This window comes from Glycine max, chromosome 2, assembly GCF_000004515.6.
Source record: "Glycine max cultivar Williams 82 chromosome 2, Glycine_max_v4.0, whole genome shotgun sequence".
NCBI classification, from domain to species: Eukaryota; Viridiplantae; Streptophyta; class Magnoliopsida; order Fabales; family Fabaceae; genus Glycine; species Glycine max.
Window position 1 is genome coordinate 4,051,371 of NC_016089.4, and position 15,990 is coordinate 4,067,360.

Genomic DNA, 15,990 nt, shown 5'->3' on the forward strand with positions numbered 1-15,990 from the left:
TAATTTTTTTTGGGGGGGGGGGGGGGGCAATACAATAATAATTAACCTACGAGATTTTGTCCATCATGACATCAATTATTTATTTATTTAATTAACCTCCAGAAAACTAGATAAAATTCGAACACGAAGAGTTGAAAGTTGAAACGAAATCATACATGAAAGCGATTAGAACTAAGCCCTTAACGTCACAAGTGAATTGCTTATATCCCCCGTCTCAATTGCAAATTATTAAATATAAAGAGAAATGCTGGGAATATTTTTCAGATTTAGTTTTTTAATACACTTTTTTATTCGTTGAAATTCATTAAAATTTTATATATAGATCTTACATTATATTAAAAAAGTGTGTCTAAAAATATGTACGCAATATGAAGTAAAACTTTAACCTGAAACTTCTTTGAAGAAGTGGCTTAAGATTCTCGAGTTTAGCTTCTATATGACAGAATTTTCAAATGAATCTAATTGCGTCGACAGCATAGAATGTCGAATCACCGCAACAAGAAACCACACCTTAGCGATAATTCCAAAGATTCCTTAACAAAATGTCCAAAAATGTGTCACTCTTTAAATTCCAAACTCCACCACACCATCCAGAAAATTTTCGAAATTCTCGAGTGACATTAATTTGGTTTCATTATTATTACTATGAGTTCTAGTTCTTATGATATCCCTTTGCCATCGTCCCTTTTGCCAAGCGAGGCATCGCCGGAGTGGAACAACAAAGCAGACAACGCGTGGCAGCTCACGGCGGCAACCCTAGTGGGCCTCCAGAGCGTTCCCGGGCTCGTGATCCTATATGGCAGCATGGTAAAGCGCAAATGGGCCGTGAACTCGGCGTTCATGGCCCTGTACGCCTTCGCGTGTGTGCTCATTTGTTGGGTTTCATGGGCACACCGCATGGCGTTCGGGGCCAGGCTTTTACCCTTTGTGGGAGCGCCCAACCATGCCTTGGCCGAGAAGTTTCTCCTCGCAAAGTCAACAATTGGGTATTTTCCAATGGCTGACTTTGTGTTCTACCAGTTTGCTTTTGCCGCAATTACTCTTGTGTTGCTTGCAGGGTCCTTGCTTGGGAGAATGAACTTCTATGCGTGGATGATGTTTGTCCCTTTGTGGCTTACGTTGTCTTATACCGTTGGTGCCTTCAGCATATGGGACGATGATGGGTTCCTTCAGGGAAAAATAATTGACTATGCTGGTGGGTTTGTCATTCATTTGTCTTCTGGCGTTGCGGGTTTCACAGCTGCTTATTGGGTACATATATAACATTGAAATTGTAACCTTTAATTTGATTCATTCAGTATTTGTCCAACACCATGGCTTGAAGAGTCATCATCAAACATCGATCTAATATGGCATGCAGGTTGGTCCAAGAATTTCACAGGACAGGCAAAACTTTCCACCAAACAACATAATTCACGTGCTTGGAGGTGCAGGGTTTTTGTGGATGGGTTGGACAGGTTTCAATGGTGGAGCTCCATTTCAAGTGGGAGAAATCGCATCCTTGGCCATTTACAATACCCATCTTTGCACTGCCACAAGCCTACTCGTTTGGCTTACGCTTGACATGATTGTATATACCAAGAGCTCAGTCATAGGTGCTGTCCAGGGAATGATCACTGGCCTCGTCTGCATCACACCAGGTGCAGGTAATTAATTAAGCTCACATTGCACACCCCCTCCTTAAAAAACAAAACTTATTTTAAGAACAAATTTTAGCATATATAATTGTATTAATAAATTAAAATATTCTAACAGATTTATAAAATATTAGACCTTACATATGTAAAGTTTAATTTATATATATCATCAATGTAAAGTAATTTTACAATTGCATAAAACGTAATTTACCTTTACATTACATCATATTAAAAAATAAGATAATGTGATAGATGATCAAAACTTATTGGGTGTCTTTATAAAAGTGTTTTACTCTGTATAAATTCATTAAAAAAAGGGGAAAAGGGAATTCTTTTATCCTCTCGAATTCTATCTTTTCATCATACAAATAATACGGGGTGATTTTAATTTTCCTACACATTTTATCAATATTAAAAAATTTAGACTTACAAGATCCAAATAATGTATGGTGCATAACAATTTATAATTAAATATAAAAACTTATATTATAAATAAATTCTAATTAAATTTATATAACATTTATTATTGAATTAATAAAATTTATGTAATTCATATTATAGTATTTAATAGGCAAAATTGCATTTTTGATTCCCCAGTTTATCTCCAGTTTTGGATTTGGTCTCTCACTAATTTAATTCACGAATTTGATCCTCCTATTTTATAAAATCGTGCAATGTTGGTTCCTCAAACCACAATTGGATGTTGACAATCAGAACATGATACGTGATAGTCATCATCCAATAAGAACGTGACACATAGCAGTCAACATCATTTGTTAACCGTCAACTTTCAAGTGTGGTCTGAGGAATCAACATTGCACGATTTTACAAAATAGGAAAATCAAATTGGTGAATTAAATTATTGGTGGACCAAATCCGAAACTCGAGATAAGCTAGAGGATCAAATTTACAATTTTGTCTATTTAATAATAAATTAATGTTGTACATGCATTTAGTATGATAAACATCAATTAGTACCAATAAGAAAACAATTAGTAAAAAAATTGTGTTACGCAGTGTTTCAAACATTAATTATACATTTACAAAGGCTTTCCACTTTTCACTTTTCGAATTGAAAGACATATGTTGTTGGCATTCTAACCTTTTACCTATGTATGTGAAAAGGCTTGGTGGATCCATGGGCAGCAGTATTGATGGGAGCATTGTCTGGTTCCATTCCATGGTACACAATGATGGTGCTACACAAAAAATCCGCATTCTTTCAAAGTGTAGATGACACATTAGGAGTCTTTCACACTCATGCTGTGGCTGGTCTTCTTGGGGGTATCCTTTCTGGCGTGTTTGCCAAACCCGACCTTCTAAGAATAATGTATCAAGATACAAATTATTGCCCCGGCTTATTCTACACCTTTTTTAAGGGGGAAGTGGACCATGGCTTTAGGCAAATTTGGTACCAATTACTTGGAGCAGGTTTTATTATTGTTTGGAATGTTGTTATTACTAGCCTCATTTGTATTCTCATAAGCCGCATTGTGGATCTTAGGATGAAAGAAGAGGATCTTGAGGTTGGTGATGATGCTGCCCATGGGGAAGAAGCATATGCATTGTGGGGTGATGGAGAGAGAATGAGGATCCCTCTTCGTCTTCATATAGGTCCAACAATTCCTTCCTTGTGCCGAAAAAGGTTTTCAATTCCTCTCACTAGGAAAGAAGGAGAATAGATGTTGCATACTTGCATTTGCATTTGCCTTTGGATTATTCGAATTTTATGCTAAGTTCATTAAATGGTATTGAAGGCATTTTTGCAATGTGAATTGCTTTTTCGGTAAGAAAATTGCTTACACAAAATTTGCTTAAAAGAATTTGGATACTTTTAAATCATTTGAAATAACAAATTCAAAATCTAAACTTTAGTGGTGTATTGGATTAGAATTTTAAAAGATTATTTTAACATAAAAAATTGTGAGAATTTTAAAGATTATGTAAGGATATGATGACTTATCAGATTTCTTTACAAAAATTTTATTATAGCTTGAATTTTAATTGATTTATATTATAATAATTTAAAATTTTTGAAATAAATTAATAGATTTATAAGATTTGAAAGAATTTTGTAAATTTTTAAAACACATTCAAAATTACAAGAGTTAGTGAAAAAAAATAAGAAATGATGAAGTTTAGATAAAAAAAATGTAAAAAATCAATATAGTTTTTTTAATAGCTAAATTGTTTCTACCTTTATGTCATCCTATATACTAATCCTTCTTATAATAACATTTTCTCATTCTCACTTTTGAATTTGAACAATAGATTAAAAATTATACGTTGGTTTTCTTATTTTTTTTAATAATTATTACAATTATTTCATCATAAATTCAATGACATGTTTAAATGAAGTAGAAGGGAGTGAAGAGGGCAAAAAATTTGTAAAAGAATTACTCATGTGGATGACGAAATTAAGAATAATAGTTACAAAAGAATTGTGTCGAGCAATTGATGAGAATAGTTAATATAAGGAAGACATGGTTAGCAAAACCAAAGAAAAAATGTAAAGGGGAGGAATGTAATTGATATTTTTTATTCTAAAAGAATAAGAAAAACATATATGACACACACTTGAAGATTATTAAAGAGGGAATACGGTATGTGCGATATGAAAAAAGAAAATCTGATAATCAATAAAAAAAAGGAAAAGAATTTAGCAAAATTTCAAGAGTTTGGGTGAGATTATTTGATATATGTTTTGTATTAAAAAGTCTAATAAAATTCATCCAAATTTGTATATTTTTTAATACCCAAAAACTTTTTATAAGTGATAAAAAAATTTAATTGAATATCATCAAATTTTATTGCTTTCATTAAAAAATCTTAAAAGTCTTAATTGAATATCACCAGACTTATTTATACTATTTAAAAATCTTAATTAAATATCACAAGATTTTTTTATATATATATAAAAAAAAATCTTTTTAAAATCCTTTGAAATCCTAATCCTTTACCCCACCAATAAAAGCTTAGCCAAGAACTTGAACAAAAATCACGGGGGAGATCCAAATAAAATATATTTATAAATTACTGACTATCAATAGTTTCATGTAAATTCTAAGATTTCTCCCTCTAATTTGTGTTAAAAGAAAAAGAAAAAATAAAATTTTAAAATTACTCATGATGTGATTATTTTTTTACCATGTTCTTTTATGCAATTTCCATGTTACTAACATCAGCCCAAATTAAAAATAAAAAAGAGTTAAAAAGAAGCTTGTAGAAAAATTATACTTAAACAAATAGTTTAATAGATGGCTAAGCAATATGTAATAGTAGGGTAAATTTAAAAATAACTTTTTAAGTTGTTATCTTATGATACTAAATCTTGACTGTCCAAATATAATTATATGACTATTTTTTAAGGATGTTAATCATAATATTAAATCAAGAAGAAGAAAAAATCTAATTATTATGAGAAGAATAAATATTGATCATTGATTTTATTATCAATTATACAGATTAAAACACAACCTTTTAAATCTTGACAATTCATATGTAATTATATGATTAATATTTAATTTTTTCATTTTCATATAAATTGACTCTTTCATTATGGTGGATGAAAATAATGCAGGCTGGATGCAAAAAAGTTAGGATGTTTAGAAAAAAGAAATAAGGTGGAAATAATTTAAAAACTGTTGAGACTCATTGTATTATTTCTCACTTATTTATATTAATCTTTTCTTATTCTATTTCTTTTCAACTAAACACCTTTAATTTTTATTATGTTTTTCATCTATTTCTCCTCATTATTTTTATTTTCATCTATCTTATTTTTCTCCACTATACCAAACGAACCTTAAATATAAAGATAAAGATGTATAAAAATATATAAAGACATAGATTTCTTTTCTTATATAGTATGATACAATTGTTATTTAATTAAAATAAAAATATTTTAAAAAGGAAATATTATATATATATATATATATGTATATATATATGTATATAGAAAGAGAGAAAAGTAAATTAGACTTGAAAAGAAATATTAATATAATATTTAGTTCCATTGATGTAATATTTATCTGAATTCAATTCAAATTAAAAATGTATATAAATTTGTTTGATGATTTTTGGACCAAAAAAGATTGTTTGATGAATTTGGTAAAACTTACTGATAGTGTGAAGATTTTCTTACAATAATATAGTAGTAATATTATAAAAGTAAGACTATTGATTTTTATAATAATTTATTTTAAAAGTCGTATCTAAAATGATTTCTAATTTATTAATAAGGTAAAAATCTTCTAACAATCTTTACATTAATAAGGTAAAAATATTTCTATTATGTGATTCCAAACTTTAAAAACTGATTAGTGTCAAAAATACTAATTAGTTTCTCCAGAGTCTCAAAAATACTCAACGATATACAAACCAACCCACTCCTCTATATGATGAATGTCGACCATGTTGTTTCTCCAATTTTCCCTTATTCTCTCTCTGACTAGTTAATGTCATTTGCAGCTTGCTCCAAAGTCTTTTATATCCCGTGCCTTATTTATTGTCTAGCATGGCACCATATTCATAATCATAGATAGATTAACAACATAATCAGATCCATTGAGGTCATTAACCTATGATGGATAAATTGTCTCAAATGAAAAACAACTTGTTCAAGTTCTTGCCAAATCAACCCTTAGCTTCTTTTCAAAACCCTAATCTGAGTCCTAGTGGAAGTGTTACCCCAGGGGCAGGTCGAACACCAACACATAGGGTCTCAATTGTTCCCAAAGAAGCTCGAAGAAGGCACAAAACTGAAAGTTTTAGTGGATGGGAGCCCAATTCGCCCAAGGTGTCTTGTATGGGCCAAGTGAAGAGCAAGAAGAAGAGAAAGGCCCATGAACAGAAAAAGGTTCAAACACAAGAGAGTGAAAATAAGAGGTTTTTGCGTTGGATTTTCATGAGAAATGGTGAGGGCACAAAAGAAAGTGGGAATTTGGAAGAGAAGGCATCAACCACAGAGGTAGCTCCATCGTTGGGTACAATGAAGAAATTTGCAAGTGGGCGAGAAGGATCATTGCGTGATTTCGATGTCGCACTTATGGAAAGGTAAATGTCACTTTCAAAGTAGCATTGGTAGAGAAGTGAATTGTGACTTGTGATTTAGAATGTGGTATAAGAATGTTATGATTTGTCACACTAAACTTAGGATTGAGCCTACTCGCACTTTTTTGTGCTCCTCTTGAAGGATCTATTATAAAGAGACAAAAGTCAAATCATTTTCATAAACTCAAAGCGTGTTATCAACTAAGTTATATCTATTGAATATGATTATGTTTAGTATAATTATAAGCAATTAAGTTCAGTTTTAATATATGCAATTTGAAGGAATTTTTATGTAGGTTGATTTGAAAATTCAACTATTTTGATTTTTTAAAATTAATATAAGTGATAGAACAAAGAGACACTCACTCAATGGATAATATAATCAAGGTTTCAGTCAAGACCTACTTAAAAGGCCCACCTAAAGGATTATATAATTTTTAGTTGATTTTGATGTCTTAATAATGGATTATGGATTTTTTTAAAATATAAATTACGAAATTAATAATCAATAAACACTATAAAAATTATTATTTTTAGTTTTTGATATATATTTATATATTTGTAAACAAAATAATTTTATTATAAATTAGTCAATTAGTACAACCGATAAATTATTAGGTGATTCAGAATCATCACATCATTTATGGTCTCAACCAATAATCACATAATGATCTTGGATCACTTAATAATTTCTTGAACTCTAGATGATAAAATTCATGTTCTAGTTCACAAAATTAATGTGTGTTGTGAGATGAATTACACTCATTAAATATCAAATCCTTCTTTTTTATTAAAAAATAATCACAGGAAAACAACAATAAATAATATTTTGATTATTGAATTCTAATCATATATTTATAGTAAAAAGTTAAAACATCACACTCAAATTATAAATTTAATATAAATAAAAATAATTAATAAATTAAAAATAGATCAAATTGATAAATTAAACATTTATTTTCTTAATTAGATTCATTAATCATATTAATAGAGTTTGATTAATAACTCTAAAAAAAAAGTTTGATTAATAATCAATTGCTTGATGCATTGAATATTTTTAGTTTAAAATTATATACTAATTAAAAAACATTAATTGTTACGTTAGTAATTTTTTTATACATCATAAATATAAAAAGTGAAGACTAACACCTTTTTTTTAAGGGAAGCAAAGAGTAACACATAAGGTACATAAGTTCCAATTTGAATATATAATCAATCCGAATATAAAGGTGATTGGTTTCCAAGTTAACCGGTTGAACCAGTCGATTCTGAGTCGAGTCTGATAAAACTTTTAAGAAGCAACGCTCACTACTCATTCCTTGCACCAGCGCACATCGTTAAGGTCAACATGCATCATTTTTCACCATCTGCCATCGACAAAGTCCAAATTAAGCCTACACAACTGATGTCATAGCGCATTAATCAAACACCATATTAGCGCCATATACGTTGTTGCTGCAAAACAATGAATAAAAAGGAATGGCTCTTCAGTCGTCACTCTCTTTTTATTAGGGAAGTAATAGAAATAGTAAGAAAGAAGAAGAAAGAATATGTGCACAATTCTATTGTCAGGATTGTGTATGTTTACACAACAAAATCTTGATTTCATTGAAATCTACAACTTAAAAGAAGAAAAAAAAAATCTTTAATGACGGTGGGCCAACGATACTGTCACAACGGTGTGAGGGCATTCTTGTGGCAAGCTTGGCAATCGACAAAAATGACCAGGAAGGGGATGTTGTGAAAATAGGAAAAGAGGGAAAGTGAGGGGAAGGGTTTAAGGAAATAGGACAGGGATACAAATGTGTTTTTCATATATTTTTTTAAAGGCTTAAGTGAGAAAAAATAAATGGAGTAAACAATGAGACCCATCCATAGGTTAAGTGAGGACATAAACTGTATATTGAGCAAGGGATATCACAATTAAAAAGATGTATTCACAATATTGATTTGTTTTGCTTCGTGTTATACCTATTGTCATGAAAATCATTCATCACCATTTCATTCACTGACATTGGCAGAAGCTTCTAAATCATCATCGAATTTAATTCACAACAATCCTTGTGAGAAACCTTGAACAAATTACAAGCTTCAAATGCACTTATCTGAGTAACTGTTTAATTTCATCCCTTCAAGCAAAAATTCATGTTATGTGGATTTTCACCAGACCCTCCTTTTAAATCCATCACGTATACTTGTAATTTTTACATAATGAAACTACCTTACTGAAGTCTAACCATTGGTACATATCAGGGACAGGAAGGGATTCTTCCATTAATGATTAATTTACCTAGAGTATTAATTAATTCCTATTATAGAGTATTAGAGCAGCTTCTGTAAATTCGTGATCATCTGAGGACAGATGCAATTATCAGCTCTGATAACTAACATTCTTACAAATATGGAAAAGTTAGGGATGCTTTCTAAACTCAGAAAATGTACATGATATCTCCTCTTACTCTAAAAACTAGCACTAAATAAAAATAAATAAATAAATGCTTTTAATATCTTGGAAACATAAAATATGCAAAGTCCAGGTTGTATTGGTAAATTATTAGCATGGTGGCGATGACAGGTCTCTTTCCCATGGTTGGATATACCCGCTATATCCACCATTTCCTACAAAATGGCATCACATTGCACGAGTTTCTTTCCCCATAATCCTATCTAAGCTATGCAAGATCTGGAAGATCTGTGTTGTATGCACATGAGTCTCATCATTTACCCCAAATTTCTGATGACCTGATTCCAGCTCTACGGAGCTATACCCAATTGGCTTCTTTATTTCTTTGTCCTTGACTACTTTCCTCACCCTGGCCGCATCCTGCCATCGCTCTGCATCTTCGTACATCTGTGCTAGAATCACATAACGCCCGGCATTATCAGGGTCCAAGACAAACAACTTCTCCGCGGCCAATTCAGCAAGCTCCATATTTTTGTGTATTCTACAAGCACCCAGCAATGCACCATAAATGTTTTTCCCGGGTTGGATAGGCATAGACTGAATAAACTCCACTGCTTTCTCCAAATCCCCAGCTCTCCCCAACAGATCCACAATGCAAGCATAATGTGCCTCACTCTTCGCCACTCCATAAGTTTCCATGGCATTAAAAAGGTGCCAGCCCTGCTCAAGCAAACCTGCATGACTGCACGCAGATAACAAACACAAAAACACAACACCATCAGGGCGCAAGCCAGCCCCAACCAATTGCCGGAACAAAGCAAGCGCCTCCTGCGCAAGACCATGTGTTCCATAGCACCTAATTATTGCACTCCACACTATAACACTTCTATCAGAGATCCTGTCAAAGATGGCTCGTGCCATTCTTACATAACCACAATTTGAGTACAACGATATAAGTCCAGTCCCCACAGCAGAATCAAGTCCCATCCTTGTCTTCACAATATAACAATGAATCCAATACCCTGCATGAATATCCGCTGCCTGAGCAAACGCCGGAAGAACAGTTACAAACGTGGCATGATCAGGACCCCCCACACTTTCATCTCTTAACATATCATAGAAAAGCAAAATAGCATCATCCACATATCCATTCACAGTATACCCCGAAATCATTGAGTTCCAAGAAACAATATCTCTGTGAGGAATTTCGTCAAACACTTTTCTGGACACTTCAACATCTTGACACTTAGCGTAAAACGCAACAAGGGCATTGCCCACAAACAAATCCAAGTCCATTCCACACTTCACTGCGTGCCCATGAATCACTCGACCCTTTTTAGAAGCTCCCTCGGCGCCGCAAGCCTTGAGCACAAACGGGTAAGTGTAGTAGTTCGGGGTGATGCCACGCCAACGCATCGCATCGTAAACCTTCAAAGCCTCACCGAAGGGATCCGCATTGGCGTAAACCTTGATGACCACGTTACAACAGAAAACATCTGGTTCGGACAAATTGTCGAACACCTTGCGTGCGTGGTCTAGGTTGGAGAAGTGAGAGTACTTATCGATGAGCCTTGCGGCAATGAAGGGGTCTTGCTCGTGGCCTCGGACCACAACCTGGGCGTGCGCTTTTTTAACGTTGTCGGTGGTTTTGCAAAGGTTCAACAGTTCTGTGTAATAGAACGAGTCTTTGTGAAGTTTGGGTCTCAAAAGTTGTTGCACTCTTCGAGATACGCCACGCATTGGAGCTCATTGAGGTCTTTGGAAGCTCTTCATGGCATTTGGACGAGAAAGCGTTGGCATTCAGTGACTTAAGGATCTGTTGGGTACTGCGGAGAAAGGAAATAGGTGAGAGAAACATTTAATGAAAATAAAGATGAATCAAAAATAAATAAGAAATAAAAGTATATGATTTTAGAAATAAGGAAAGAGTAAATGAATTACCAGAAAGAAATACTCAAATAACTCACAAGTGAAATACAGATAACTAGAGGTCTCGTAATTTAAAATTTTTCTCATCTCTCACTTCTTTTCTGCTACCTAACGGCGCCAATAATATACTTCTCCTAACACATCTTATAGGCTAAAATTTATTAAGATTATAAAATAAGAAAAAAATCATTAAATAATTTTTTTTACTAAAGTTTGACTTTCAATAAATTTTAATAGAAAATATATTTAAAATGGAATATTTAAAACTATAGTACTAATATTCCTCAATACATTAAGCTTTGTATTTTTAAGATATTTCTCTCGTCACCATTATATTTCCCTTCATCAAATAAATTATGAGAGTTTGTACAATAACTAATGGAATTGGGTGAATTAGCAGTAAATTGAATTGTGCATCATGGTTTGGAATTATCATGATTGAGAATAACCTTTGTTAAGAAGATAAGATGAGAGACTTATAAAATAAAAATCTCATATGCTTCAAAAAAACAAGTGAGTTAGGTGATGAAAACGGTGAGATAAGACCCTTGTAGATAATTCATAGTTTATAGAAAATAATTAATAGATAATTGTAAAATAAAGCTATAGATAATGGTAAGATAACGTGTATATTAGAATGTCATGTAACTGAGACGCGTATTTTGTGAATTTTAAACCGTAAATATGTTTACAAAGATAATGTACCAATATATTTATAATAGTGTTAAATATCAACTACTGCATTGTTATTGTATTACAAAAAAATTGATAATATTATTTTATAATAAAGCTAATTAAAAGTAAAAATAATATTTTTTTGTTAAAATATGTTAAATAAAATTTAATAAAAAATAAATTTATTTTGAAATAATATAACATTATAATTAATTATATAAGTTTAATCAATAGATTTTAAATATTTATAATAGATAAAAAAATTAAAAAACCATAAAATCAATTTAAATGATAAATGATTGATTTTTTCTCACAAAATTATAAATTTGGCCCCTCAATTTGTTTCTAATTTTAAATTTTGTCTTCAGGTAAATTAATTCACAAATTTTGTCTTCCTATCTTTTAAAATCATGCAATATTAGTTGGTCCCTAACCCATAATTGAACGTTGATGGTAACAAAGAAATTTTCACTACCACATTGTGTTGACATTTCATCGAAACATGACACACGTGATATCGTCTAATAAAAAAATGACACGTGACCGTTAATTCAGATTTTTAATTTATGAATTAGTTTATTGAAGAAAAAAATCCAAAATTAAAGACAAATGGATAAAAAATATAATTTTACTTTTTTTTTTAATTCAGATTTAATATTATATATAAATTGAATCAAATTAAATCACACTATTTGATTCATTTTTTTTCTTCTATAAATCAAATTAAATCGTATTACAAAATCTTACTTATAAATATTAATTTTTTTTATTGACACAGACCAATTGAAAGTCGTACCCTATAGATAACTCTAACACCCGTGCTGATTTCGTTAATTCATTTGGGCAGCCTCTCTGTTCCAAAACCCTAATCCTTCGTCTTCCAAGGAGATGGCAAGTTCTCTGTCTCAAACCTCAACAACGCTCTTCACTTTCGTAATTCTTCCTTCAACACAATCTAACACTTTTATAATTTCACTTTGCAGGCTGATTCTCCCCTCGCAAGGTAAACCCTAAAACTCTCTTTGGATTCGATATTCCTCTCGCGCATTCCCCCAATTATGCCTCGGCCATTGATAATTGGCAGATCTGAGTTCACGCATGCATTTTTTTTTCTAACATGATCTGCGATGGACGTTTTTTTTTTGTTTTATTCGTACTTTTATGGTTTTATAAAACAAAAGAAAAATAAAAAGAATTCTTAATAGTTTTAATGAGAATTATTGGTTTCATGTGATCATTTGAAGGAACGTGTAGTCGTGAATTAATTGTGTTGCTGTTTGATGGAAAGTGATCACTCTGAGTTTTAGATGCTGGGTTAATGAAGCCATGTTTTTATCTTTTAAACTCTTTCTATGGATTGTACTTGCTGTGTAGCTATTTTATCTGGCCGTGATGGTATTTCAGGAACTCAAGGTCACCTTCCCCATGGAAAGCTCAGTCGAGATCGAGATCTAGGTCAAGGTCGAGATCTAGGTCGAGGTCTAGGCCTAGACAAAGGCCAAGATCGCGTTCTAGAAGTCGTGGCAGGTTAGTGACAATTGTTGTTTAGTTTGAGAGTATTGAGGCAGGTGACTATGCCACTCAAGGTTTTAAATTGTGCACTATGATTACTGAAATTATGAAAAAAATTACGGCCAAATGTAGATAGTAGATAACATTTTTTTTATTATATATATATATTTGTCGTTCTGAAAGTACCTGAAGCTTATTCCTTTTGTGCCTTTTGTTTCTTACCACTTTCTGGGTCTGTACTTCTTCAGGTCAAGGTCACCAATTCGTGGAAGGTTGGCCTTTTTCAATTTTGTATATATTTTGTCTTTCTGAAAGTAACTGAAACTAATTCCTTTTGTGTCTTCTGTTTTTACCACTTTCTGGGTCTTTACTTCTTCAGGTCAAGGTCACCAATTCATGGAAGGTTGGTCTTTTTCAATTTTGTATATATTCATGGAAGGCTTACATATAATCTCACAAGTATTTCTGAAAGAGTTAACTGTGTTTTTATGTTGACTATTGTATATTGTATAGTGATGTGCTCATAAAGTTACAATTTTTTTTTTCTTCTCTTGGGTTCGATGATGCCTGTGAGATTTGTAAATATGAACTCATGCCAGCTACCCAAGTTTCTCACTACTAGTTCAATTCTAGTGGCTTCTAATCTTCTAAAATATATTGTAGGTCTGAACCTACAAATCCTGGTGACACACTTTATGTAACTGGTCTATCTTCGAGGGTCACCGAAAGAGACCTAGAGGAGCATTTCTCCAAGGAAGGAAAGGTGAAGTATCATACTGGTTTACTCTTCAATTTTTTTTGCTGAATTTTATTATTCATCCCTCCAATGATTGTTTCCTTTTGTAGGTTTCTTCATGTTTTCTTGTGGTGGAGCCCCGTACACGGATTTCTCGTGGTTTTGCTTTTGTTACAATGGAATCTGCTGAAGATGCGGAGCGCTGTATCAAGTATCTCAATCAATCAGTTTTAGAGGGTCGTTACATCACTGTTGAGCGGGTAATGGATTTTTCTATGGTAGTAGTTGTTAAAACAATTGTACTCGTCATTTTTTTCTTGACTTGAAGGTTTTCTGGTTATATTCAGAATGAATTGCATCAGCTATGTTGGCAGCGATCAGATGATCAGTTCATCCATGTGAACTTTAGTGAAACAGCTTGATCAATGGCAAACTTAAACAGCTAATCAAATGCGTCTGATCAACTAAACATAGCAACTATATTGCCCAACAACTTTACAACTTCAGCATTCACTTTCAACTCTCTACTAAACAACGGACATTATCAACAACTTTCTAATCAGGCTTTTATGGTATCTCACACCAGGCATTAATCTTGTGTGTGGATATAAATATTTTACACTCTTCTCAGACGCTAGATTCTGTATTTGGATGAAATTTTCTTACTGAGGATTCTCTTAATATAATGTAAAATGTTACTCTCTAGAATTTATAGAAGCAAGAAAGATGTCACTAATTCAAGTTTATTAGCTGTTTAGTGTGGTATTTGGATGTTATGTCCTTTATCAAGGAAGCACTAAAGATTAACTCCTGCATTTTCATTTCAGTCACGAAGAAAACGTGCAAGAACTCCAACCCCAGGGCACTATCTTGGACTGAAAAACACAAGGGAGTATGGTAAGTTTAACTTAAGGGATATCTTATCATAAATGGATAATCTAGTCTGTGTTTGTTTTATTAAAGTTCTCAATAATTTTTTACTGAATTGTATCTTAAATTTTGTTAGGCTATCGTGGTGACCGAGGTGGTGACCGGGGAAGGTATCGCGATGGTCCTGACCGTGACAATTACTCACGTCGTAGGTCTCCGAGGCGTTCACCATACAGAGGTGGCCAAGATTATTCTCCCCAGCGCTCACCCTATGGTGGAAGGTCTAGGAGGGAAAGGTCTAGGTCACTTCCTTATTCTCCACATGGTAGCCCAGACAGGAAGTATGCTCGCGGATCTAGGTGATGTTTATCTTAGCATTCTACTATTTGAACAAGGTAAGCAAAAATTTGTTGACTATATGGTGCTGTGACTACCAGTTTGCGCCTATATACAATGTATACGTTTATTGGTGGAAGCTGCTGTTCCTGTGTGACTATCAGTGTGCCTTTTCTCGAAGTCACACAGAAAGTTAGAGTGGACAAAAGTGTGGAAATCTGAATTTGAAGTATGTAAGCATTTGCTATAGGGAATTGAGACTCTGGCTTAAAAAAATTTTCTGTGTGCGTATGCCTCAAACGTTTTTGCATGTGATGCTGTCTACGATTTCAACACCTATTTTTACCCGAACAATAACTCAAATATTATACCCGAACTATTCCATTTGGGTTCAACAGTTGCAGCAGTCTCACAAAGGTTACCCTTGATCCATCACCTGCTGGTGAATTGAGTGTTGAAAAATGCTATCATTCCTCAAACTTTCCCCTAATTAAAGTTCATTTGCTTGATTCTTGAAAGAATATATTTGTCAATCATTGTAGGCTCATCATTAATCAATGTCTCTGTTAAAATTTAACAACATACTAAATTTTAGTTCGTGGTTAATTTCAAATCTATGTATTTTGTAAACTTGGTCTGACACGTTATTACCTAAATGATATTTTTTAAATTATTTAATTGCTAATAAGTTTAATTTATTAAAAAAGTACATAGTCAAGTCTCAAATTAACAAAGGGACTAAAATCTTAGATTTTTAAAAGTGTAGGACAAATTGTTTTAATTAAAAAATTTGAGGATTAAAATTACGGATTTGAAAAATAAGAGGATGAAATTTGCAT

The 15,990-nt window shown here is 32.5% G+C and overlaps 4 protein-coding genes across 6 annotated transcripts; 3 read left to right on the forward strand and 1 right to left on the reverse strand.

Moving 5' to 3' along the window:
- The first annotated feature begins 645 nt into the window (after positions 1-645).
- AMT4.4 (ammonium transporter AMT4.4) lies at positions 646-3,319 on the forward strand. Its single transcript, XM_014771250.3, has 3 exons — positions 646-1,251; positions 1,361-1,646; positions 2,763-3,319. The coding sequence occupies exons 1-3, from the start codon at positions 646-648 to the stop codon at positions 3,317-3,319; spliced, it is 1,449 nt and encodes a 482-aa protein (XP_014626736.2).
- Positions 3,320-6,222: 2,903 nt separating this feature from the next.
- On the forward strand, positions 6,223-6,696 carry LOC102661425 (uncharacterized protein At1g76070). The gene has a single exon (XM_006575736.3). The coding sequence runs from the start codon at positions 6,223-6,225 to the stop codon at positions 6,694-6,696; it is 474 nt and encodes a 157-aa protein (XP_006575799.1).
- Positions 6,697-9,042: 2,346 nt separating this feature from the next.
- Positions 9,043-11,149, reverse strand: LOC100796677 (pentatricopeptide repeat-containing protein At3g24000, mitochondrial-like). Of its 2 annotated transcripts, XM_014764945.3 has the most exons (2): positions 11,035-11,149; positions 9,043-10,919 (listed from the first exon to the last, which is right to left on the reverse strand). In XM_014764945.3, the coding sequence occupies exon 2, from the start codon at positions 10,831-10,833 to the stop codon at positions 9,322-9,324; it is 1,512 nt and encodes a 503-aa protein (XP_014620431.1). In that variant the 5' UTR covers positions 10,834-10,919; positions 11,035-11,149; the 3' UTR covers positions 9,043-9,321.
- Positions 11,150-12,475: 1,326 nt separating this feature from the next.
- On the forward strand, positions 12,476-15,290 carry LOC100800398 (serine/arginine-rich splicing factor SR45a). 2 transcript variants are annotated; one of them, XR_001383920.2, is made up of 10 exons: positions 12,485-12,588; positions 12,681-12,700; positions 13,102-13,224; positions 13,458-13,481; positions 13,589-13,612; positions 13,873-13,972; positions 14,056-14,205; positions 14,293-14,517; positions 14,773-14,842; positions 14,952-14,992. XR_001383920.2 is itself a non-coding variant. In XM_014764956.2 (9 exons), exons 1-9 carry the CDS (start codon positions 12,586-12,588, stop codon positions 15,176-15,178), a joined length of 741 nt encoding a protein of 246 aa, XP_014620442.1. In that variant the 5' UTR covers positions 12,476-12,585; the 3' UTR covers positions 15,179-15,290. The 2 variants fall into 2 exon arrangements, 1 of the variants encoding a protein (XP_014620442.1); XM_014764956.2 differs by lacking the exon at positions 14,293-14,517 and having other exon boundaries at positions 12,476-12,588; positions 14,952-15,290.
- The last annotated feature ends 700 nt before the right edge of the window (positions 15,291-15,990 follow it).